Below are 27,558 nucleotides of genomic sequence, written 5' to 3'. Positions count from 1 at the left end.
GAAGACCGCCCGCCTGGAGCCCGTGCTCCGCAACAAGAGAAGCCACCGCAATGAGTAGCCCCCGCTCGCCGCAGCTAGGGAAAGCCCGCGTGCAGCAGCAAAGACCCAACACAGCCAAAAGTAAATTAAATAAATAAATTTTTTAAAAAAGCCACTGTTTCCCTTTGCTTAAAGATAGTGCAGAGGCTTCTACCTTGTAAGACAGGACTTATTCTTACCTCTCCTCCTGGCCACCACCAATAACTAGGGTCAAGTCACAACCTGGTCATGGTTCTGGGCCTGCTAAGGAAGGGAAAGGACTACACCCCGAAGGAGCTGTGGGATCTCAACCTCCGGCCAGTTCTGGCAGGAGCCAGGAGAATGTAATGGAATTAGACCCTGAGGGTTCTGAACTAAGAGGGACAGACTATAAAGTTGGATAAAGGAGAGTGTATTGATTTGGGAGCCCTCTCCCATGATCAGACTTAACACCCCAGCAAGGACCTTGGGAGATGGTATTCACATGTTCCTAGAGTCGATCTTGTAAACTTGGAGAAAGTGATAGACCACACAAAGTGAAGAAAAAATTCCAGAGCAGTCATGGCAGATGGTAAAGGAAGGAATCAGAATGCTCACAGACTTTGGCATCCTAGAGTGGATATGCTACGTAAGGCTGAAATACCTACCAGTGGCTATGTTCCATGGGACGCCTAGAGGACACTCCATTTATCAATGCAATAAGGGATGACGTGGTGAGGTGGCACCAGCGTCACTAAGAAGCTTACTCTCTAGGCAGACCTATATAGAAGCTAAATAGAAAGTTGTTATAGAACTGACTCCCTCATAACAATGGGGATGATAAGATCCTGAATTAACCATCAAAAACAGAATGAGTGCAATTATTGTTAATGAAAAGCAAAACTGAAGTGGCAATCCCAGGGCATGATCCAAAGAAAGATTATGGAAATCATTAATGGAATAAGACATCCCCAGAGGCAAGATAGACAGCAATTAACAGGGTAATGCTCAACCTATACAACCAAAAGAAATTGAGGATGGATTATCAGAAGGCCAAGGGTAGCAATACTAAAAAAAGTCATAATTCCTTGGCCAATTTCTGGACCTGAGCCAGTTCTCAGACCCAGAAACCACTGACTAAAGGAGAAGCCAGGTTGCCGTGAGGAAGAGCCCTCAATGCCATGGCAAGTGTATATGGAAATAATTCCCCCAGTTTTTCTCCAAAAGTATCTACAGTCATTTACGTGGATAACCGTACACTAGAGAAAGAGGAATACTCTTACATTTCAGCAACTTCCAGATACAGGCTCTGAATTAACACTGATGCTCAAGAAACTGAAGTGGTACCATGCCCCCACCGTTAGAGAAGGACATATAGGGACTAGGAATAAATGACATCCTGGCCCATATTTGATTCACAGTGGGTTCACCGAATCCCTAGACCCATCCAATGGTCATTTCCCCAGCCCCAAATGTGGAATGGAAATAGACATTCATGGTGGTTGTTACAACCCCCCACATTGGCCTATGGGATAAGAGCTATCACAGTGGTGAAGGCCAAGTGAGAAGCCTCTGACACCACCTTCCCATTCTAGCCAAGGATAGTAAATCAAAAACATATCACAGCACAGGGAGAACAGCAGAGGTCAGCGCCACCCTTAAAACCTAAAGGATATGGAGGTGTGGTCTCTAGCCTATTCCCATTTAATTCACTAGTCTGGCTCCTAAATAACAGATGGATCCTGGAAGATGATAGTGAACAATTGTAAACTCAAGCAAGTAGTAGCCTCAGTTGCAGCTGCCGACTGGTGTGCAATCCTTGCTAAACACAGCCCACAGGACTGTACATGGTATACAGCCACAGATCTGGCAAATGCATTCTTTTCCCTTCCTTTCAGGAAAAGGATCAGAAATGTTTCCCATTCATGGAAGAAGAGCAACAGTATACATTGACCATCTTCCCAGGGCTAAGTGAATTCTCCAGCTCTCTGTCATAATATAGTCCAAAGAGATCCAGACTGGCTGGACATCAGACAGAACATCACAGTGGTCTACTATACCAGCGACATCACGCTAATGGGATGAGCAAGCAGTAGTGGGTATTTTGGAGGACTTCATAAGATAAACGTGTTTCAGAGAAAGAGATACAACCCTATGTAAATTCAGGGTGTTACCACATTAGCGAAGTTTTTAAGAATCCAGTGATCTGGGACATTTTCTCCAAAGTTAAAAAAGTAAATGATTGCAACTTGTACCTCCCACCACAAAGGAGAATGTCTGGCAGGCTGTTTCAGGTTCTGGAGGCAGCATGTTCCATACCTATTGGAGGCAGCTCCAGTCCATATGCCACATGATATGTAAGGCTGCTAGCTTTGAGTTGGACCCACAGAAGGAAAATGCTTTGCAGCAGGTCCAGGCTTTAGTGTAAACAGGCCTGCTACTTGGGTCATATGATCCAGTAGACATGATGGTATTAGAGGTATTTATGGTATTAGAGGCATATTTGGGAAAAGACACCATGTGGAGTTCATGGCAAGCCTCTTAAAAGAGCAAGAATGTACAATTTACAACAGAAAGTTGTTTATAAAACAGCTCCTGGAGTGCTACCAAGCCCTGGTTAGAGATGGACCATCTGACCTTGGGACATCAAGTGACCATGCAGCCCCATCATGAGCTGAGTTCCATCAGACCCACTAAGTCAAAAGGTTGGCCAGGCCCGAGAGCAATTTATTATATGTTAGAAGTGGAACATCTAGGATCAGGAACAAGCAAGGCCTGAAAGCACAGGAAGCTGCATGACTGAGTAGCCCACGCTTTCATGTGATCCACCACTGTTGCACTGGTTCTTCTCCTTCAGCTGCCACCAATGGCTTCATGGTTGGAGAAGACTCTTGACCAGATGATTGAAGAGGGAAAAGCCCAAGCTTGTTCACAGATGGGTCATTTCAGGACGTGGTATAAGCCAAAAAATGGACTGTTGCTCCTCTACAGCCTTGAAAGACAGAGATGAGGGAAAATCTTCCCAATGGCAGAGCTTTGGGTGGTGTGCCTGGTCATTCCATTGGTGCAGGAAGAGAAGTAGCCTGAGGTTAGCCTTTATATGGATGCATGGGCAGTCGTGAGTGGCTTGGCTATTTGGTCAGAGGCCTGGAAGGAGAAAGAACAGAAGATCAATGTCAAGGAGGTCTACTGAAGAGGGATGTGATAGATGTATGAGAGTGAGTATGAAGTGTAAAGCTGTTTGTAGCTCGTGTTAACTCCATTAGAGGGCATCTACCATAGAAGAGGACTAAACAACCAAGGAGACAGAACAACTTGATCAGTCAAGGTCAGCCAGTCACTGTTTTCGGCCACCCGATGCTGGTAAAACGGGGTCATAAATGGAGTAGCCATAGTGGCAGGGATGGAGGCTATTTGGGGGCCAAAAAACATGAGCTTCCACTCTCCGATGTGGATCTAGCTACTGCCACTGCAGAATGTCTAGTCTGCCAGCAACAGAGACCAATGTTGGGACCTCAATATGACACTATCGCTTGAAAAGATGAACCAGTCATTTGGTGACGAGTTGCCTTCACTGGACCTCTCTACCCTGAAGGAGTCAACAAATCTTCTTGGCTGAAATCAATACACATTCTGAATATGGATTTGCCTTTCCTGCCTGCCGGGTAGTCCAGGATTTGTGGATTGGTTTGATCTACCAACATGGGATCTTATATAACATTGCCTCAGATCAAAAAACCCACTTTGCAGCAAAGGAGGTGCAGCAATGGGCAAATGACCACAGGATTCCTATCACATTCTGCACTACTCAGAAGCTGCTGGCCTGAGACGTGTAGCTAAGCTGTCAGCTTGGAGATGACATCCTGGAAGGATGGCGTACCATCCTTCAGGATGAGTATAAACTCTAAAGCAATGATCGTTATGTATGGAATTCCCAATAGATTAAGTTGATGAGTCCAGGAACCACAGATGAAGGTAGGAATGGCCTCATTACCATCATTTCCCATAACCCCACTGGGGAATTTGACATTCCCATTTCCTCAACTTTAGATTTTGTGGATCTGGAAGTTCTGATTCCCAGCGAGGGTATGCTCCCACCAGGGGACACAGTGAGAATCCCATTAAACTTAAAGTTATGGCTGTCACATGGTTCCTTCAGTTTCCTCATGCCAGGAGGCCAACAGATAAGAAGATGTGTTACTACACTGGCAAGGGAATTTCACTGATAGCAGAAGGCTGTAGGGCTGCCATTACATAATGAGAGCAGAGAACCCAGGTAATCTGCTGAGTGTCTCTTAGTAATTCCCTGCCCAATGCTGACAGCTGATGGGCAAATACAGTAACTATGGCCTGAGAAGAAATGATGACCAAGGGTTCGGCCCCTCAGGGATGAGAATCAGGGTCACTCCAGCAGGAAAGCCACCTAGACCAGCACTGGTGCTAACAGAGGATGAAATGAACATAGAATGGATATAAAATGAACATGAATGGATAGTAGAAATGGGAGATGATGAGATCCTGATTTGGCCTCAAGACCAGCTGTGGTGACAGGGGCTACAGTTTGCCCAACTAACTTTTTTTTGTAGTTTTCCCTGGAAAAAGAGACCAACCAGAATCCTGGAGGAACTGCCCCCAGATGTGGTGAATATGAAACAAATGGATCCAAGCAGCACGACGGGTGGACTGTAGTGGATGCTGTTGTCAGCTGCCCAGATCCCCCTAAGGACAGAGACATTCACTCCCTTGGCTGCCACGAGTGTTGGCTGCAGATGGTCTGCAGATGAGTCCTCTCTTGGGTTTGATTTTTGGCAAATGGAGCTGCCTCACCCTTTCCTGAAAGCAGCCTTCATCCAATGCCTGGGCAATGAGCAGTACAAAAGCCTGGAACCTTGTTTTGATAGGTCGCCCCATCTCCAGCACTCCCAGTAGAGATCATTTGAGGTATCTGCCCAAGTACATCACAGTTTAACCTCTCTCTGGTCAACTCTGATGCCCTCCCTCCTTCACAGGTGGTGCTCCAGGGAACACTTCTCAATAAACCCGCTGCTCAGAAATCTGTCTCCAAGTCTGCTTCCTGGGAAAGCAAACCAAGTGGATTAAATGGGAAAAATGTCACAGAGCACACTGCTGCTAGGCTGTGTCCTTTTGAGGCTGGGAAACAGCCAGGGTTTGGTTATTGGAAATGATGATTCTGCAGACTTCTGACTCACCTCATCAGGTGACTGGTTAAGGAGAGTTTTTTGAGTGGTGAACTCAAAGACTGCAGTTGAGTCAGGAGGCAAAGGCAAAAATCAGCATAATTATATTGAAAAGCCTCGGGAAGTGGGAAGAGAATACTGCCTCCCAGCCTCAACTGCTCATATGTTATTGGAGACAAGTTTTTTGAAACAGTGCTCCAACTATTTCCCATAGTTGAGAGGTAACTCAGGAAATATTCTAAATTGCTGGTATAGTATCTATAATATATAAATATATATAATATATAATATATATATCACTCTATATTATATAGAGTGATATATATATCACTCATATATATATTATATAAATATATATAATATATAAATCACTCTGTGATTTATTCATAAATGGAATTTCATACAGATCCTAAAAGGAATGAACCAGAACTAGATAGATCAACAAAAATCTTAAAATTTTTCAAAAGTATAAACTTATGTGAAAAAGCAAGATACTAAAAGATATGAACATGTAAAAAATTTTAGACACAAGGGACAACATTATATACTATTTATTGCTGGACAAAACTGTAATAAACGTATAAAAACATGGGTTGGCTCACGAAATTCATCAGAGTGGCAGTTTCTGGGGAAGGGAGGAAGAGAATGAATACAAAAGGGTTTCTGAAAGGACTTTCATGGTTTTTTTTGTTTGTGTGTTTATTTGTTTTGGTTTTCTGTGGGTTTTTTTGGCTGCATTGGGTCTTCATTGCTGCGTGCGGGCTTTCTCTAGTTGCAGTGAGCAGGGGCTACTCTTCTTTACCATGCGTGGGCTTCTCATTGAGGTGGCTTCTCTTGTTGCGGAGCACGGGCTCTAGGTGCACAGGCTTCAGTAGCTGCAGCACGTGGGCTCAGCAGTTGTGGCACTCGGGCCCTAGAGTGTGCAGGCTTCAGTAGTTGCAGCACATGGGCTCAGTAGTCGTGGCTCGCGGGATCTAGAGTGCAGTCTCAGTAGTTGTGGTGCACGGGCTTAGTTGCTCCACAGCATGTGGGATCTTCCTGGACCAGGGCTTGAACCTCTGTCCCCTGCATTGGCAGGCAGATTCTTAACCACTGCACCACCAGGGAAGTCCAGGACTTTCATGTTTTAAGTGATATATTGTACTTTTTATTTTTTAAAAACAATTTGAAGCAGAGATGACAAAATTTCATCATATGTTAATTCTGGGTTGTAGGCATATTGATAATTGTTATATATATTCACTATAACTTTCTGTATTAAATTTTTCTGAGCTTAAAAAATTGCAATATAGTACAATCAACCTTCTGAAAGATGCGTGAAGGTGTGCAGTGTTCTCATAATAGAACTAGTGATCCTTGTCTCTGGGGCATCAAGAGAGAAGGAATCCATCAGGTAGAAACCTAGGAACAGCGTTCCAGCACCAGGGAGCATTGAAGCCAAGCAAAATGCTCCAAGACCAAAACAGCAGGGCCATTTGGTGTGCCCAGAAGAGAAGGCATGAGGGAAACAGTGGCAAATGAGGCTGGGCAGCCAGAAAGGAGCAGATTGGGCAGAGCCTTAAACACACACATAGGAGCTCTAGATCCAAGTCAACCTTGGTTCTTCCAGGAGCTTCTGCCTTTATCCGGGGACCTCACACAGACACACTGGAGACTCCATGGAGAAGAATAAGCACTAAAATGTACAAACTGTGACCACATCTGGCCCAGGTTGTGCATTTTCCTGGATCTGAGGTCCTATAATAAAGACACAAAATAACACACTCTATCAACATAATGAACCACTTTGGGCCATGACTCTGTAGTCAGGCCAAGCTGGGTTCACAGCCGGGCCCCTCCATCAACCACCCAACTGGCCTCGAACAAGACAGTGACCTCTCTGAGCCTCTGTTTCCTCATCTGTAAACTATGGATGACGATAGGCCTTCCTGTGGGGTGGCTGGGAAGACGCAGTGAGGTGGCCCATGCAGCGTGCTCGGGACAGTGCCTGGCACAGAGCAAGCCCTCCAGGGATGTCAACTTCCACATCACCAGGAAGGACCTCCCAGAGCCCCCTGCCAGATGCCCATCCCGAGGAAAAGTCACTCTGCCTTGGGAATTAGTGAGGAAAGGAGCCCTTTCTAGACAGTCCCCAAATTCCTCACTCCTCAAACAGGAGGGGATAAAAGAGTTCCTTAATTGGTACCACAAAGACTTTTCCATGGAGAAAGAAATAGAACTTCTAAATTAAAGGCAGATTTCTCGGCAGGAGGGGCAGCTGGCCTGGAGTCGGAGCCCAGCTGCTGAGCCATTTTCCAGGAGGGAGGCCAGGGTGGAAAGAGTGCTGTCTGGGGAGCATATGCACCCCACCCAAACTCGTCTAAGGGTCCCCATGTTTGTTATCTGATGGGCACCATATTGGATGGGTGGCGCTGCCAGTGTAGCATGGCCGTACCTCCAGCTGCAGCTTGGCCTGGCTGGTTCATTGGGATGGGGCCCCAGGGAACAAGACAGTGCCTCAGAGAGTCCAATCCAGTAGGTGGGCAGAGCTCTGCCTCCGGAAGCTATAACCCCAGCCAGGCCTACTAAGGCGCTGGGTGGAGGAGGGGTCTTGGCACATCAAAGTGGGCTCCCCTGGGAGCAAGTACCAATCGTAGACCCACTGAGAGGTCTCCTGATGCATGTCTGGGCCTCTTAAATTGCCTCTAGCCTAAGAAAGGACTGGGGGACCCAAAGACAGGTGTAGATTTCAGGACAATCAGGAGCCCAGCGTTAGGGCTAGATAAGCATTCAATCATTCACTTACCATGCATTCAGGCATTCACTTGTCAAGAAGCATTTGGGAGGCATATGACATGCCCCAGGGCCTGGAGACTCAGCAGTGAAATGGGCTGGCCTCCTGGAGGTCTCAGTGAAATAATGCATAATGCCTGACTTGCTTGCAAGCTGTGGTAGGACTGTGTCTCCCCACCCCTTCCCATCTCAGGCCACCTCCGCCCCTGGGCCTGGTGAGGGTCTACGCCAGATGGTCTCAGCTAGTGGGAGGACAGGCCTCCAGGGGCCAAAGTCAGGCAGATTTCAGACCAAATCCTCACCTCGCAGAGTGGAAATGCTGGGCCCCAAGTCCCCCCTTGGCCCCTAATGAAATCACTGATTCAGGCAAGGATTATCAATTGATGTGTTAAAACCATTAGGTGAACAGTGGATGCATAAATGGACATCCGAATTATGCAAAGAAAGACCCCACAGATTTCTTTCTGACTCAGGAGGAAGAAACAGGACTAGAAGGGTTAAAGCTGTGCCTGCCCTGATCCAAGAGTTAGTCTTGCACCAACAGTGGGACCATCAGAAATCATGTATCAAGTGATACAGGTGGAAGCTCTCAGCATCTCCCATGATATGTTCCAGCCAAAAGATGTTTACCTGGGTCCATCAAACTTAGATTTGACTTCCAATTCACAGGATGTAAAGCGGATAAAGGAACAAGCTAAATGGTGACAAAAGGAAGCCACCACACTAATCCAGACAGCAGACTCTTCTGCCGGATGATAGAGCCACAGTCTTCAACCAGCCACAATAAAGGGCACTGAGCTAGATGGAAAGCAATGGAAGGGACATGTGCCCAGAGGCACTGAAAGGTCCTAGACAAGATTCTGCTTTGGACAAACCAGCTAAAAGACATTGCTAAGACAACCGCTCCCCTCACTAAATATGGGTCAGGTATAAGATGATATTTAGAAACAATTATTTATTTTGTTAAGTGGGATTGTGTTATTTTAGCTCAATAGGAAATGCTCTGATTTTTTAAAGATGCACACTTGAATAACAAAATAACTCCAGAATGTTCATAGTTGCTTGTGGTAGACAGAATTCCAAGATGGCCCCCAAGATTCCCATCTCCTGGAATACATGCCCTGAGTGTGAATATGATGGGATATTACTCCTGTGATTAGGTTATGTTATGTGACAAAGGTGAAGAGATTTTTCAGCTGACCCTAAGCAGCTGACTTTAATCAAAGTAGAGGTTATCCTGGATGGGCCTGACCTAATCAGGTGAGCTCTTTAAAAGAGGGTCTAGAGGTCAGAGATGGAAGAAGTCAGAGAGATTTGAAGCAGCAGCAGATGTACCCCTGTTGGCCTCGAAGAAGCACACTGCCATGTTGTGGAGAGAGTCAGGTAGCAGGGAACAGAAGGTGACCTCTGAGAGCTGAGAACTTCAGTCCAACAACCACAAAGGAACTGAATTCCACCAACAATTCTATAAACTTAGTAGAGGATCCCGGGGTTAGGATGAGACCCCAGCCCTGGCAGACACCTTAATTCTAGCCAGGTGAGACCCAGAGCAGAGGACATAGAAACTGTGAGATAATACATCTGTGCTGTTTTAAGCCATTAAGTTTATGGCAATTTGTGATAGAGCTATTGAAAACTAATATACTTCTTTATTCATAATCGCCAAAAGCCAGAAATATCCATCAACCAGAGACTAGATAAACAAACTGTGATACATTCACACAATGAAATAATACTCAGCAATAAAAAGAAATGAACTACTGATACAGGTAACAATTTGGATGAATCTCAAAAACATTATGTGGAGCAAAAGTAGCAAGACACAAAAAGATTGTGAGTCTATGTTTATATTCCATGATGTCATTTACATGATGTTTAACAGCAGGCAGAAAATTAATCTATGGCAATAGAAATCAGAACTATGGTTGCCCATGTGTGGGAGGGAGAAGACTCACTGAAGAGGAACATAACGAACTTTCTGGGGTGATGAAAATGTTTTATATCTTCATTAGGATATAGGGTTTTTTTTGTTTTTTTTTTTTTGTAAATTTTATTTATTTATTTATTTATTTATGGCTGTGTTGGGTCTTCGTTTCTGTGCGAGGGCTTTCTCTAGTTGCGGCGAGCGGGGGCCACTCTTCATCGCGGTGCGCGGGCCTCTCATTATCACGGCCTCTCTTGTTGCGGAGCACAGGCTCCAGACGCGCAGGCTCAGTAGTTGTGGCTCACGGGCCTAGTTGCTCCGCGGCATGTGGGATCCTCCCAGACCAGGGCTCGAACCCGTGTCCCCTGCATTGGCAGGCGGATTCTCAACCACTGCGCCACCAGGGAAGTCCCAGGATATAGGTTTTATATCCTAATGAATGCTACTCATTTGTGACAACTCATCAAACTGTATACTTCAGATCATATATTTTACTGTATGTAAATTATTCCTCAACTTCAAAATAATAATTCTATCTTAGGTGTTTAGAGCTTGGCAGATGGTTCTTCCTGAATCTGGGGGCAAGAAAGCAGCGGGTGGAGGGGATAATTCTTCATTACGCTCACTCTCACATGTTTGCACACACACACACAGATGGCGGCATTCCAGGCCGAGTAAGGTTCCCCTTTGGCCTTTGCCTCGTTTAATGTGGAGAAGGCAGCTGCCTCCCAGCTCCCAGGTCACTGCTCTGTGTGTCCGCCTGTCAAGATAAGAAGGCAAAGGCAGATGCTGCTAATTACCTGGCCTTTCAAGTGGTCCCGCGGCCTCACATCTGGCTCCATCTCCAACATCCAGCTTGAGCCAATAAAAGCCACATAAAATCACGAAGGGCTAATTTGGTGGTCAGGGCTCTGACAGGCTGCACATGAGGAGGTGTAGGGGCAGGACAAGGACTTGGCTGGGAGCGTGGGGCAGGAGAGAAGCCTCACCGAGCAGGCCAGCGGGGCAGAGAAGGTGAAAACACCATCCTCTCCCCATGGCAAACTGCTTCTGCTCTGGCCAAGCCTGGAGCAGGTCTTGGGTGAATATTTGCAGCTTCGATTTGTTTTACTGAGCACCCAGGGAGGGAGGCACTGCCTTGCATGCCAGCCAGCGGCCAGAGCCAGACCCACCTTGCAAAGTTCAAGCCGGACTGCAGGTGTGGAGACGCCAAACGTACGCCCCAGAGTTCCAGTGGTCCTGTTTCCCAAGGAAACCATGCTGTGCCCCCAGTAGGTCTGTGGGAGAAGAACCTGTCCCAAATACTGCCTGGGGGAGACCTACCCCAGGGACCCTCTGGGACTGGGCAGAATGGACAATCATCTAACATTTGAGGGACTTTTGAAAAGCCCTCATCCTACTGCCCTGTCACTTTGTCTGAAGTCCCACCATCGAAGGGAGGCATTTCTTTGAGTTACAGAAACTTTCGGGTCCTCCCTATTAAAATGCAAGTCCTGGGGAGATGTCGCTCCTTTAGTCTCATATCTTGGGCAGTGACATTCTTAAGTCTTGGAGGAGAAAGGCAGTAGGCGGAGGAGAAGGATCAGTGCAATCGCTCAGAGATGGGCCTCAGTTTCCCCATCTGAGACCTTGGAACCAGACGACCTCTCAGAGTAAAGAGAAAAGGTGAGCCTGCCCTTCCCACTCCTTATCTCTTCCTCCTCCATCAAAGATTGCAAACGGGCAGCCCTGCGAGCCAGATTCAGCCAGCAGACCTGTTTGGTTTGGCCTGCAGAGTGTTTGTAGAGAACTGGGGCCAACATTTAAAAATGGACAGATTTCACATTTTTTAAATGCCAATGCTTCTTTGGGGAAAGGGGAAGCTCTGAGGGCACTAAGCCCATATTCCCACAAGGCAACAATTGTTCTACGCTAAGGCCAGCTGCCCCATTGAGGTAGGACCTGTCGTCTCCGGTTCTCCTCAGTCCTCACCACTCCTCAGTGTCTGCCCCCAGTTCACTTGGCCCATTTCCTTGATTTGCCTGACCCTTGCAGGCATCCGAGTCGGCAAGCCCATTCTGGATAGGCCTGGCTGGCAGCGCCTCACAGCACAGCGGACGAGTGACCCCTGGCCCCGCGCTCTCCACGGGCCCATAAGCACAGTTCGGCTCCCTCTTTGGAAAGCTGGAAGAGAACTGGGGAGAGTGTGATGCTGAGAGCCCTTTGAAGGCAATGCCGTGGGATTATTCTGCTGAACATAAAAAGCCAAAGGCAGCAGGGCCACTGATGTGTTTTTGCAAATTCCAGCAAATTAAAAAAATGTGTGTGCAGAATTCAATTGGGGGCCAGGGCCTGGCTTTCATGAAAGAATAAATTGTTGGCCAAGACAAAGCAGCAGATTAACTTTTACAGAATATTTTTCTCTCCGGGATGCAGCTCCCACAAGCAGGCTCTTCGTGTCTGTGACGAGAGATGCCGCTTCAACCTTTATCTGCAGCCAGTCGAGCCGCCAAGGCCAGAGGCAAGCCTGTAGTATGACTTTAAATGGCTTGGCAGCAAATGTCAAAAGTGTTTGATCTGCTTTTAGAAAATCACCTTTCAAGGCACTGGAAGATACTTGACACTTTGCAAAGAGATTAGAAACTTTTCAGCTGACTTGGAAAAAGGGACCAGGAAGGTTTGATTCCAGTGGAAGCAGGAGGGGGTCCCAGTGGCGCCTAGGGTCAGTAAGCCTGAAGCCGGTGGTTTCACTTTAAAGGGAAGAGTCAGCTCCCAGCATGGCCGCAGCTGCCAGCACCTGCCCTTGCCCTCTGGGATGGTCCCCGAGAGCTTGCCTTTCTACGTTCTCAGGGAGAGGAGATGGCTGCAGGCAGGGTGGATGTGCAAAGTAACAACTGGTAAGCTGTGGGCATCAGCATTCAGCCGACTGCCAATAGGCTGCCCCACTGTCCCAGCCCACCAGCTGGTCTGGAGGCCACAATAGACATGCCGAACTTGGGCCGGCTGATCAGAACAAGGATATTGGATCAGTCAACACAGGTGACTTGAGGCATGCTGAGAGGCAGCATGCAACTGTCACCACTACCCGCTCTTCCTTCCCCAGGCTCTCATGACTGTCCTTCCCTTTCACACTCACTGTCCCTCCACTGCCCTGAATCTACATTGACAACCTCTTGCATTACTGCAACTGCTTTGCAACTGATCCCCGTCCTCTGCCCTCCTTCACCCTGTGCAAGACCACTAGCTGGATCTTCCTAAAGCATTCTGCTGCTCTTAACTCACCTGCTAGACCAAAATCCTGGCAATCAAACTTCCACAGTCTTCCCCTAATAATAGTGACTATTGTGGCTTGCTATATTTCAGTTACATGTCAGGTGTTTTGCATGGTTTAACTAATTTAATACAACCTCTTTCTTACTGGCCTCATTTTAGAGCTGAGAAAATTGAGGCTTAAAGATTAACTGGTTTACCTGAGGTCATAGAGCTAGTAAGTGGGACTCAAACTTGGGTCTCCCAGACCTGAAACCATGCACAGTACCATCAGGCCATACTCATGCTCCCTCTTCTCATAAAAAACATTGTCAGAAAAGCCCCATCTTCTAAAATCATGGTGAAAATCAGAGAAATCTCTAATAGGCTGCACCCACACACCACCAGTTATCCATCTCCACAGTGAGTGGATCTGCATTATTACAGGAAATGATGCTATGAAAATGTGGCCTAATAGTAGGAACTATGGGATAAGAAAGAGTTATTCTGTAAAAAAGGATCCTTCTGACATCACATGAGGATCCCCCCATGTCAAGTCAGCCCCTTTCAGAAAGCTATCATGCTGTCAGAAGACAGTAGGAAAGAATCTAAGATGGGCAACCTCCTGTGTCTCAGTTTCCTTCTGTATAAAGGAATTATAGCACTGCCTGTTTTACTAGTCAGGATAGGCTAGGTGGTGCTGCACTGATGAACAAGCCCAAAATTTCAGTGGTTTGCCACAACCAAGGTTTATTTCTTGTACACATTATATGTGTGTTGTCAGCAAAGAACTGTGCTCTACTGCAGTACTTATCCCTCAGGGACCCAGGGCAACAAAGATTCCCTAATCTACAACCTGCAACCAGCATCTCAAGACAAGTCTTCAGAGTTCTCTGCAGGAGGTGTAGAGAAGGCTAGAGAGTAAAGCACCAGCAGTTAAATGTTTCAGCTTGGTAATGACACATGTCACTTCTGCCTACATTTCATTGGGCAGAACTTGCCACAGGATCCTGCCTAATTTCACAAAGTTTTGGAATCATAATCCTGTCTACCAAGAAGCAGATAAGAAGTGGATTTGAATGAACATTAGCCATGTCCACCACACCTGCCTCTCAGGTTGCTCTCAGCATCAAATGAGCTTTCCAGGAAAGGTGATTGGGGAACCAGCTTAAGCCATGATTCTGATCCCAGATAGCTACAAGTTCAAGTCCTGGTTCCAGGAAGCTGCATATGATCTTGATAAAATTACTAAACCCCTCAGTTTCCAGTTCTTCATCTGCGAAATGGGGATATTAATCCCTACCTCACAGAGTATTATGAAAATGAAATAAGATAATGCATGAAGTGCTCTGAGCACAGCACTTAGTAAGTTCTCAATCAATGGCTGGTGGTATAGATGAAACGAAGTTGGCCATGAGTTGATAATTTTTGATACTAGTTGATAAATTCATAGGAATCCATTAAAATACCCTCCCCACTTTTGTGTATACTTAAATTTTTCAATAATAAATTTTTTTTAAAAAACCCGGGAAAGGTTGAGTAATGTTACAGAAATGGAGGAGTAAGGAACTCTAAAGAAGCAATCATTAAACTGGCAAAAAAAAAAAAAAATTATGGCAACTAGGGGAGTGCTTAATAAACAGTCTGCTAAATTTTAATAAGAAAATGTATAGCATTTTGCTTACCTGCCTATCATCTCCCATTCTCTAGCTCAGTGGCAGCCATGGGGATGGCAGTCTGCATTCCTGGTGTGGCTTGCTGGAGCTGGAGGGCAATACAGAACTTGCTCTCAAAAAGTTGTAATGGTGTGTTTTGACTTGTCTGGAAGTTCCCTGAGGGATTAGAACAGAAGCTGACCTTTGTTTGTCTCCCTCAGACTGGAGTGGCTTTCTATGTGGCATCTGTAGAAGGCATTACACTACCTATAGCCACCTGGGTGGGACAGACAAGCAAGCAGTACACAGATGCATAAGTCTGGGAAGGAAGAGGCTAAGGAGAAACATTCTTGGGGCAATATGGATTTCAAAGGACTATCACATATACCAGGGAATCTGGAGTGCAACGTGCATGCCCATGGCTGGATACTCAGAAAAGATCTGATAGGATTCTAGGCTTCCACCATTGGCTGATCTTTGGGATCTGCACAAACAGGACATGAAAGCTAAGGCAGAACTGTGTATACCTGGCATAGCATTGAAGGAGTAACCCAGCTTAGAGCCAATCTGCAAACAAACACCAGAAGAGTATATTTCTTCTTTTTTGCTCCAGGCATTTATGGAAATCTTCCAGGTCACTGGTTAACCTCTGAGATAAAGGAACAGAGACTTCAGTGACCACACATAACAAGGAATACAGTATTTGCAAAAGTAGTTTGGAAAAGTCATTAAACGAACTATGGCTGCAGCCCACAAAAGTCAACAATAGCAATCCCTGGGGAGAATCCGATTTCAAGAGTTACCATATTATAATATTCAAAATGTCCACTTTTAACAACAACAACAACAACAAAATACAAGTCATACAAAGAGACAGGAAAGTATGGCCCATGCACAGGGGAAAAGAAAAGATATTGCCAGAAACTGTCCCTGAGGAAGCCCAGATATTAGACTTACTAGAGAAAGACTTTAAGTCAACTATTTTAAATATGCTCAATGAGCTAAAGGAAACCATGGACCAAGAACTAAAGAAAACCAGAAGAACGATATATGAACAAATAGAGAATATCGATAAAGAGATAGAAAATATTAAAAAGAAACCAAATAGAAATTCTGGAGCTGAAAAGTACAATAGCTGAAGTGAAAACTTCACTAGAGAGATTCAACAGCAGATTGGATCAGACAGATGAAGGAATCAGCAAACTTGAAGATAAGACAATCAAAATTATCCAGGCTACTATGGAATAAATTGTGTCCCCCCCAAATTTCTTATGTTGAAACCCTAACCCTTAATGACACTGTATTTGGAGATAGGGCCTTAGGAGGTAATTGAGATTAAATGTGGTCATAAGGGTGGAACTCTAATCTGATAGAATTTGTGTCCTTATAAGGAGAGGGAGATCTTTCTCTCCACATGCACACAAAGAAGAGATTATGTGAGCACACAGTGAAAAGGTGGCCACCTACAAGCCAAAGAAAAGGCCTCAGAATGAAATATTCCTTGCTGGTACCTTGATCTTGGACTTCTCAGCCTCCAGAACTGTGAGAAAGAAATGTTTGTTGTTTAAGCCACCTACTGTATGGTATTCTGTTATGGCAGTGAACAGATTAATACACAGTTTGAGAAATAGAAAGAAGAATTAACAGAACCTGAAGGTATACAATCAAGCATACCAAAATGCACATCATAAAATCTCAGATGAAGAAAGAGGATGGAAAGAATATTTGAAAAAATATTTGAAAAAATAATGGCCAAAAATTTCTCAAATCTGATGAAAGACACGAATATACACATCCAAGAAGCTCAGTGAATTCCAATGAACAGTCAAAAAGATCCACAACAAGACATATTATAATCAAACTGTTGAAACCCAAAGACAAAGAATTTTGAAAGCAGCAAGGGAGAAGCAACTTGTGACAAGCACAAGTGACCTTCAACAAGATGAACACTTGATTTCTCATCAGAAACTATGGAGGCCAGGAGACAGTGAAATGATACATTTAAAGTGTTGGAAGAAAATTGTCAACCAAGAATTTTATATCCAGCAAAATTTTCCTTCAAAAATGGAGAAACCACAGTGATACCATGCAAAGTGGCAGAGGAGGAAGCACTAGGGCTCAGTCCTTAAGCCAAACAACCAGTAAACTGAGGGAAAAAACTGTCAAAGTTAACTACCTCAGACCTCGGAGTCCTGAAGGGACACTTATAAAAGCCAGGGCTTGCTTGATGAAGGGAGAGGCTATTGCTCTTTGGTAAGAGGCCAGCATGTATAAAATACCTACCATCCTCCATCACAAAGCCCTGCCATACTGTGGGGATACTGGCTCACATTCCTGGAGCATCTGACTGGTGCCAGGATGAGCAGTGTGGTCCTTATTCTCCAGAAGTTGGGGGTAGGGCATTTTGGTCAGTCTGGTAGATTCCTGAGGGACCAGCACAGATATTTGCTTTTGCTTTGGCCCTCTTAGTTTCAGTGCCTATGGGGAAGACCTATTGTAGGTTTAGAGATATAATCTTTCTTTTTTCCATTTTTGCAGTCAGATGTTAAGGAAATCTTTGTCAGCTCATTGGCTGACATAGATAATGGAACAGAAACTTCTGTGACCATGCACAACAAGGAACACATTTTGCCAAACTAGTTTGAAAATATCACAAATAAAACAAAAGTGATGGCTCCAGTAAACTAGTAAAAATCAGCAATCCCTGAGGAGTGGGAAAATTAGATTTCCAGGTGTACCACAGTATAATATTCAGAATGTCCAGTTCTCAACAAAAATTTACAAAACATACAAAGAAAGAGTAAAGTATGGCCCGTTGGCAGTAAAAAAGAATTTGATAGAAACCAACCTTGAGGAAGCCCAGACATTGTAATTACTAGTCAATAATATTAAATCAACTATGAGTAAAAGGATATCATGGACAAAAAAACTAAAGAAAATCAGGAAAACAATGTATGATCAAAATGAGAATATCAGTAAAAAGATAAACTACAAAAAGGAACTAAATAGAAATTCTGGACCTGAAAAGTAAAAAGAGCTGAAATGAAAAATACAAGAGGAATTCAACAGCAGATTTGAGCAGGCATATGGAAGAATCAGCAAACTCAAAGATAAGACAATTGAAATTATCCAATCTGAGTACAAAGGAAAAAAAGAAAGAAAGAGAAAAATGAAAAGAACCTGAGGGAGCTGTGATATATCATCAAGCATACCAACATGCACATTACAGGAGTCTCAGATAGAGAAGAAAAAAAGAAAGGCACATAAAAAGTATTTGAAGAGGGCTTCCCTGGTGGCGCAGTGGTTGAGAATCTGCCTGCCAATGCAGGGGACACGGGTTCAAGCCCTGGTCTGGGAAGATCCCACATGCCGCGGAGCAACTGGGCCCGTGAGCCACAATTACTGAGCCTGCGCGTCTGGAGCCTGTGCTCCGCAAGAAGAGAGGCTGCGATAGTGAGAGGCCCGCGCACCGTGATGAAGAGTCGCCCCCGCTTGCCACAACTAGAGAAAGCCCTCGCACAGAAACGAAGACCCAACACAGCCATTAATTAATTAATTAATTTAAAAAAAAAAAAAAAGCTTTAAAAAAAAAAAAGTATTTGAAGAAATAATGGCCAGAAACTTCCCAAATCTGATGAAAGACATGCATATATACCACCAAGAAGCTCAATAAACTCCAAGTAAGATACAGTCAAAAAAGATCCACAAGACATATTATAATCAAACTGTTGAAACCCAAAGCAAAGAGAAAATTTGAAAGCAGCAAGGAAGAAGCAACTTGTGACAAGCACAAGGGATCCTCAATAAGGTTAACACTTGATTTCTGATCTGAAACCATGGAGGCCAGAGGACAGTGGAATGACATATTTAAAGTGCTGGAAGAAAAAAAAAGTGTCAACCAAGATTTTTATATCCAGCAAAACTATCCCTCAAGAATGAAGGAAAAAATCAAGACATCTCCATAGAAATAAAATCCGAGGGAGTTATCAATAGATTTGCCATATGAGAAATGCTACAGGAAGTCCTTCAGTCTAAAATGAAAGGACATGAGACCATAATTAAAGCCATAAGAAAAAATAAATAACACTGGTATAGGTAACTATGTATGTAAATATAAAAGTCAAATGTTATTGTACTTTTGGTTTGTAACTTTTTTTCCCATGTGATATAAAAGGAAAACACACAAAACAACAATTATAAACCTATGTCAGTGGGAAAACATATATAAAGATGTATTCTGTGACAATAACAAAATTTAAAATGAGGAACAGGTATATACAGAAGCAGAGTGTGTATACTTTTGAGACTAAAATTTAGCACTGTTCAAACCAGCTTGTTAATAAGCTTAAAAGATGCTAATTGTAATCCCAAAAGTAGTAGCTAATAAAATAAATAAAATGTGTAGAGAAAAGGAAAGAAGGGAATCAAAATGGTTTACTACCAAAGAATAAACTAAATACCCAAAAAAAAAGCAATAATGGAGGAATGAAGAACAAAACAACATAAAACACATTGAAAAATAGCTAAATGGTAGATGTAAATGCTTCTTTATCAGTAATTGCATTAAATGTAAATGGTTTAAACTCTTCTATTAAAAGGCAGAGCTTGGCAGATTGGATTTAAATCTGGATCTTAATCTCTGGATATAGATTGGATCCATCTATATGTTGTTTACAAGAGACTCATTTTAGATATAACAACACAAAGAGATTGAAAGTAAAAGAATGGAAAAAGATATTCCATGCAAATAGTAACCAAAAGAGAGCTGAGGTGGCTATGTTATTGTCAGACAAAATGGACTCTAAGTCAAAAAAGTTACAAGATACATAAGGGCAGTATATACTGATAAAAGTTTTAATTCAGCAAGAAAATAGAACAATTATAAACCTACATGAACCTAACAAAAAAGACCTAAAAAGATAAAGCAAAAATTGACAGAATTGAAGAGAGAAGTATACAGTTCTACAATACCCCAATTGGTAACTTCAGTACCCCAATTTTAATAAAGGATAGAGGGACTTCCCTGGTGTTCCAGTAGTTAAGAATCCATCTTCCAATGTGGAGATGCGGGTTCGATCCCTGGTCAGGGAACTAAGAGCCCACATGCCACAGGGCAACTAAGCCTGCACACTCTAGAGCCCACACACTGCAACTACTGAGCCCACATGCCACAACTAGAGAGAAGCCCGCACACCACAATGAAAGATCCCACATGCCACAACAAAGATCCCACATGCCACAACTAAGACCCACAACTAAGATCCGATGCAGCCAAATAAATAAATATTAAAAATAAATAAATAAAGGATGGAACACCCAGACAGAAAATCAGTAAGGAAACAAAGGACTTGAACAACACTATAAACCAATTAGACCTATTAGACGTATATAGAACACTACACCCAACAACAACAGAATAAACATTCTTTTCAAGTGCACAGGGAACATTTTCCAGGGTAGGCTAAATGTTAGTCCACAAAGCAAGAATTAACAAAAATTTTTAAAGATTTAAATCACACAAAGTATCTTTTCTAATCACAATGGAATGAAGCTAGAAATCAATAACAGAAAATTCACAAATATGTGGAAATTAAACAACAAACTCTTAGACAGCCAATGGGTGGAAGAAGAAATCATCAGGGAAATTAGAATGTACCTTAAGACAAATGAAAATGAAAACACAAAATACCAAACTTATGGGATGCAGTGAAAGCAGTACTAAGAGGGAAATTTATAGCTGTAAACATATACATTAAAAAAGAAGAAAGATCTCAAATCAATAACCCAATTTTACACTATATGGGACTAGAATAAGAAGACTGAATTAAACTCAAGCTAGCAGAAGGAAGGAAATAATAAAGATTAGATTAGAGATATATAGAATCTATATATCTGTAAATATATATTAAAGAGAGAATAGAAAAACAATAGAGAAAATCAACTAAACAAAAAGTTGGTTCTTTGGAAAGATCAACAAAATTGATGAACTTTAACCTACATGACTAAAAAAGAAAGAAAACTCAACTAAGTCAGAAATGAAAGTGGGGGCATTACTACCTATTTTACAGAAAGAAAACAGATTATAAGAGAATACTATGAAGAATTATATGCCAGCAAATTGAATACTCTAGATGAAATAGACAATCCCTAGAAACACACAAACTACCAAAACTGACTCAAAAAGAAATATAAAATTTGAACAGATCTATAACAAGTAAGGAGATTGAATTAGTTATCAAAACATCTCAACAAAGAAAAGCCCAGGACCAAACAGCTTCACTAGTGAATTCTACCAAACATTTAAAGAAGAATTAACACCAATTCTTCTCAAAGTCTTCCCAAAAAATTGAAGAGGAAGGAATAATTCCTGCTCATTCTATGAGATCAGAACTACTCTGATACCAGACAAAGACAGTATAAGAAAACTGCAGGTCAATATCTCTTATGTATATAGATGCAAAATCCTAAACAAAACACTAAGAAACTAAATTCAGCAGCATATTAAAAGAACCATACACCATAAAAAAGTGGGATTTATCTCTGGAATGCACAGATGGCTCAACACAAGAAAATCCATTAATGTAATATACCACATTAATAGAATGAGGAGAAAAAACATATCATCTCAATTGATGCAGAAAAAGCATTTGCAAAAACCAACATCCTTCAAATAAAATAGAACTGCCTCAACATGATAAAAACTATGTATGAAAAGCCCACAGCTAACATCTTATTGAATGGTGAAAGACTGAAAGAATTTCCCCTAAGATCAGGAGTAAGACAAGAGACCTGCTTTTATCGTTCTGTGCAACACAGTATTGGAAGTTCTAGCCAGATCAATTAGGCCGGAAAAAGAATTATAGGGCATCCAAGTTGGAAAGGAAGAAATAAAATTATCTCTATTTCACAGATGACATGATCTTATATATAGGAAACCCTAAAGAATCTATACAGGGGAAAAAAAAGTTAGGGCTAATAAACAAATTCAGCAAAGTTGCAGGATATAAAATCAACACACAAACAATATTTCTATACACTAGCAATGAACAATCAAAATATTAATAAAATAATTCCATTTACAATAGCAAATAAAAAATACTTTGGAATAAATTTAACCAACAAAGTGAGAGATTTGTACACTGAAAGCTACAAAACATTGCTGAAAGAATAGAGATGTCCTAATAAATGGAAAGACACCTGTGTTCATGGATTAGAAGACTTAATATTGTTAAGATGGCAATACTACCCAAATCAGTTTACAGATTCAGTGCAATCCCTATCAAAATTCCAACAGTGTTTTTTGCAGAAATAGAAAAATCCATCCTAAAATTCATATGGTATTTCAAGGGACCCTAAATTTTCAAAACAATCTTGAGAAAGAACAAAGTTAGAGAATTTGCCCTTCCCAATTTCAAAACATACTATAGCTACAATAACCAAAACACTGTCGTACTGACATAGGATCAACATATAAATCAATGGAATAGAATAGGGAGACCATAAATAAACCCTCACATATATAGCCAATTGAGTTATGACAATGGTGTTAACACCATTCATGGGAAAAGGACCATCTTTTGAATAAATTGTGCTGGGAAAACTGTATGTCCACCATGCAAAAGAATGACGTTGGACCCTTACCTTATACCATATACAAAAATTAACTCAAAATGGATCAAAGACCTGAATTTAAGAGCTAAAATTATCAAACTATTAGAAGGAAGCATAGGAGAAAATCTTTACGGCCTTGAATTTGGCAATGGTTTCTTAAGCACAACACTAAAAGCACAGGCCACAAAAGAAAAAAAATAGATAAAATGGACCTCACCAAAAGTAAAACTTGTGTGCAACGAAAGTACTATCAAGAGAGTGAAAAAAAAACCAACCCAAAACTCAACAAGAAGACAATAACCAAATTCAAAAATAGGAAAAGGACTTGACATTTCTCCAAAAAAGATATACAAATGACCGATAGAACATAAAAAGATGCTCAACAACACTAGTCATTAGGGAAATGCAAATCAAAACCAAATACCATTTTACACCCACCAAGATGGCTTTTTTTTTTTTTAATTTAAAACAGAGGAAACAACAAGTATTGGTGAGGATGTAGAGAAAATTCTCAAACGTTGCTGGTGGACATGTAAAATGGTGCAGCAACTGAGGAAAACAGTTTAGTGGCTCCTCAAAAAGTTATACATAGAATTACTATATAATCCAGCAATTCCACTTCTAGATAGATAACACAAAATAATTGAAAGCAGGGACTCAAACAGATACTTGGTACATCAATATTCATAGTGGCATATGTATAAAATAGATAACTAGTAAGAACCTGCTGTATAAAAAATAAAATAAAATTCAAACAAATATATTCGTAGTGGCAATATTCTCAATAGCCCAAAGGTGGAACTAATTCAATTATCCATCAACTGATGAATGAATGAACAAAATGAGATCTATACATACAATGAAATATTATTCAGCCAAAAGGGAATGAAATTCTGATACATGCTACAAAATGAATGAACCTTGAAAACCTTATGCTAAGTGAAATAAGCCAGGCGAAAAAGGACAAATATTGCATGATTCCACTTAAATCTAGAATAGGCAAATTCATAGAGCCAAAAAGAACACAGGTTACCAGGGGCTGGAGCAGGGGTTGGAGGAGGAATGGAGAGTTATTGCTTAATGGGTACAAAGTTTCTGTTTGAAATGATGAAGAAGTTCTGAAAATATCAATAGATACTGATGATGGTTATACAGCACTGTGAATATAGTTAATGCCCTCTGGACTGTACACTTTAAAAAGGTTATAATGGTAAATTTATGTTATATATATTTTATCACAATAAAAATAAATAAATAAAAAGTCAATCCAAAAAAAAGGAGAAATTAAGAGATTCCCAGATAAGCAAATGCTGAGGGAGTTTGTCACTAGGAGACCAGACCTACAAGAAATGCTAAAGGTAGTCCTTTAGGCTGAAATGAAAGGACACTAGTCAGTAACTCAAATCCACATTAAGAAATAAGGAGGCTTAGTGCGGCCGGGCACCGGGGGTGGGCGGAGCTGTGGGCGAGCTTCGCGGCGGGCGTTGGAGGCAGCGGGGAGCAGAGCGGGGCCACCGGGGCCTCGCTAGGGCCGCAGCGGCAGCAGTTGGGCCCCCCGCCCCGGCCGGCGGCCGGAGAGCGCAGGAAGGGGGCCGGGGGGACCCGCCCCCGGCCGGCAGCAGTCATGAACTCCAACGTGGAGAACCTGCCCCCCCATATCATCCGCCTGGTGTACAAGGAGGTTACGACACTGACAGCTGACCCACCTGACGGTATCAAGGTCTTTCCCAATGAGGAGGACCTCACTGACCTGCAGGTCACCATCGAGGGCCCTGAGGGGACCCCATACGCCGGAGGCCTCTTCCGCATGAAACTCCTGCTGGGGAAGGACTTTCCTGCCTCCCCGCCCAAGGGCTACTTCCTGACCAAGATCTTCCACCCAAATGTGGGCGCCAACGGTGAGATCTGCGTCAACGTGCTCAAGAGGGACTGGACAGCTGAGCTGGGCATCCGGCACGTGCTGCTGGGGACATGGGTTCGAGCCCTGGTCTGGGAAGATCCCACATGCCGCGGAGCAACTGGGCCCGTGAGCCACAACTACTGAGCTTGCGCGTCTGGAGCCTGTGCCCCACAACGGGAGGGGCCGCGATTGTGAGAGGCCCGCGCACCGCGATGAAGAGTGGACCCCGCTTGCCGCAACTAGAGAAAGCCCTCGTACAGAAACGAAGACCCAACACAGCCATAAATAAATAAATAAATAAAAATTAAAAAAAAAAAAGAAATAAGGAATCTCAGTAAATATAACTACATAAGTAAATATAAAAGCTAGTGTTATTATATTTTTTGTTTCTAACTCCTCTTTTTGTTTCCTATCTGATTTAAAATATAAATGCATAAAACAATAACTAAAAATCTATGTTAATAGGCATACATGTATAAAGATGCAAATTTGACAATAATAACAAAAAAGGGAGGGGACAGAGACATATAGGAACAGAGATTGTGTATGCTATTAAAGTTAATTTGAAATCAGCTCAAACTAAATTGTTATAAAGTTAGGATATTTATTAATCGTAATCCTCATGGTAAACACAGGGGTAATATTTATGACCTTGTGTTTGGCATTGGAGTCTGAGATATGACACCAAAAGCACAGGCAACAAAAGAATACAATAGATAAACTGAATTTCATCAAATTTAAAAACTTTTGTGCATCAAAGGACACTATCAGGAGAGTGAAAAGACAGCACAAAATGGGGAGAAATTATTTGCAAATTGTATATCTGAGAAGAGATTAATATCAAGAATATTCAAGGAAATCCTACAACTCAACAACAGAAAAGAAAGCAACCCAACTCAAAAATGGACAAAGGGGGCTTCCCTGGTGCAGTGGTTGAGAGTCTGCCTGCCAATGCAGGGGACACAGGTTCGAGCCCTGGTCTGGGAAGATCCCACATGCTGCGGAGCAACTGGGCCCGTGACCCACAACTACTGAGCCTGCGCGTCTGGAGCCTGTGCTCTGCAACAAGAGAGGCCATGATAGTGAGAGGCCCGCACACCACGACGAAGAGTGGCCCCTGCTCGCCTCAACTAGAGAAAGCCCTCACACAGAAATGAAGACCCAACACAGCCAAAAATAAATATTAATTAATTAATTAATTTTAAAAAAAAATGGACAAAGGGCTTGAACAGACATTTTCCCAAAGAAGACATACAAATGGCCAATAAGCACATAAAAAGGTTTCAACATCACTAGTCATTAGGGAAATGCAAATCAAAACCACACTGAGACAGTACTTTACGCTCACTAGAGAGCTATGTTAAAAAAACAAACAGACAAAACAAAACAAAAAAACAGAAAATAACAAATGTTGGTGAGGATTTGGGGAAATCAGAACACTCAAACTTTGCTGGTGGGAATGTAAAATGGTTCAGCCACTGTGGAGAACAATTTGGCAGCTCTTCAAAAATTAAATATAGAATCACCATATGACTGACCAGTTTCACTCCTGGGTATAAACCCAAAGGAATTGAAAACAGAAACTCAAATACGTGTACATTCATGTCCATAGCAGCATTACTCACAATAGCCAAAGGGTATAAACAACCCAAATGTCCACTGACAAGCAAATGGACAAGCAAATGGATAAGCAAATTATGGTATATACAAACAATATTATTCAGCTATAAAAAGGAATGAAGAACTGACACATGCTACAACATGGATGAACCTTGAAAATATCATGTGAAGTGACAGAACCAGACACAAAAGGGCACATATTGTATGATTCCATTTATATGAAATATCCAGAATAGGTAAATCCATAGAGACAGAAAGCTGATTGGTCATTTCTAGGAACAGTGGGAAAGAAAGAATAGGAAGCTGGTGTTTAAGGGATACAGAGTTTCCATTTGGGAAGATGAAAAAGTTTTGCAGATGGATGGTGATGATGGCTGTACAACATTGTAAATGTACTAAATGCAACTGAGTTGTTCACTTTAAAATGGTTAATTTAAGTTGCGTAAATTTCACTTAAAAAAAAAAAACCTGGGAGACAAACTTTGTTGTTCTTTATTTATTGGTGAGAAATCTAATCCCCCAGGAGGCAAATAACTTGTTCAAGGTCACACAGGCCTTTCTTAGCAGCCAAGGTCAAGAATCAGTTTCTGAATCTAAGGGCAAGCCATGGCTGCCCCAACCTCAGGAGAGGTGACAGTAAAATCAGGAGGATGGGGGAGAGTGAGACACGATTTGTAGACTCCATCTAAATTTTACCAGCCTGGTGGGTTGTTGGTTCTGAGGTTTTTTTTAAGATTTTCCAAGGGCACACTTACCTTTCCAAGGGCACATGTGTATTTCTTGTGCAGGAGCCAAAGTACTGAATGAATTTTGTAAACATAGGCATAACCCCAGCAATGGCTCCCATAGAAGCTGGCGGGCCACCAGCGTGGGGGATTTCACGCACTGTGGCAAAGTCACCCCGCCACTCCCAGGCCTCACCACCCATATCTCCCTCAGTTTATTGTCGCTGTGGGGACCATAAAGTCAGCATTTTATAGCATTAGCCCACTTTTTTTTTCCTACATCAGTCACTGCTCTATATTTTTGCTATTTGTGACCAGACTATTAAGAGACTTAAAGGTTTTCATATGCACTGGCATATTTTTATTTTTAAGTTTTATGAAGACATGTTTGAAATACTGAAAAATAGAACAGCAAAATGAACATCCATAAAAATCCCTCTGGATTTAATATATTTGCTTCAACCAAATTTTGTATTTTTGCTGAACCATTTGAAAGTAGATTGCAGACATCATGACAGTAATACTTCAGCTTGCATTGTCAAAAAATAAGGATATTTTCCCATAATACCATTACCTAGTCTAACAAAACCAATAATAAATCCGTAATAGCATCTAATAACCAGTCCATATCCAAATCCTCATTTGTTCCGAAAATGTCTTTTATGGTTGTTTAAACTAGGACCCAATCAAAGGTCATACTTGAATTTGGTTGTTATGTCTCTTAGGTCTTTTTTAGTCTAGAACAATCCCTTTAATTTTGTCTTTTTTTTTTTTAACCTATGACATTGACTTTGTTAAAGATACTAAACCTTTTATCTTAAGGAATGTGGCACATTCTGTATTTGTCAATCTGATTGTTTCCTTGTGGTATCATTTAATTTGTCCCTCTGTTCTCTATATTTTCTATAAATCAGAGTTAGGACTAAAC

At 42.2% G+C, this 27,558-nt stretch overlaps 1 protein-coding gene and 1 long non-coding RNA gene across 2 annotated transcripts in view; one reads left to right on the top strand and one right to left on the bottom strand.

Moving 5' to 3' along the window:
• Positions 1-2,719: 2,719 nt before the first annotated feature.
• LOC118884547 overlaps positions 2,720-27,558 on the bottom strand; it is a 61,479-nt gene continuing 36,640 nt past the window's right edge. Inside the window, exon 4 of the long non-coding RNA XR_005017331.1 lies at positions 2,720-3,144. This is a non-coding gene — a long non-coding RNA (uncharacterized LOC118884547). The remainder of the gene's footprint in view (positions 3,145-27,558) is intronic.
• LOC118884546 (ubiquitin-conjugating enzyme E2 S-like) lies at positions 23,816-24,457 on the top strand. Its single transcript, XM_036832179.1, has one exon. The coding sequence runs from the start codon at positions 24,010-24,012 to the stop codon at positions 24,427-24,429; it is 420 nt and encodes a 139-aa protein (XP_036688074.1). The 5' UTR covers positions 23,816-24,009; the 3' UTR covers positions 24,430-24,457.

Source organism: Balaenoptera musculus, chromosome 19 (assembly GCF_009873245.2).
Source record: "Balaenoptera musculus isolate JJ_BM4_2016_0621 chromosome 19, mBalMus1.pri.v3, whole genome shotgun sequence".
Lineage (NCBI taxonomy): Eukaryota > Metazoa > Chordata > Mammalia > Artiodactyla > Balaenopteridae > Balaenoptera > Balaenoptera musculus.
The sequence above is the reverse complement of the archived record's forward strand: the minus strand, read 5'-3'. Positions and strand labels throughout refer to the sequence as shown.

Bases quoted from the DNA above. Each gene is read 5' to 3' on its own strand.
- LOC118884546 (XM_036832179.1), top strand. From the start codon at position 24,010: ATGAACTCCAACGTGGAGAACCTGCCCCCCCATATCATCCGCCTGGTG.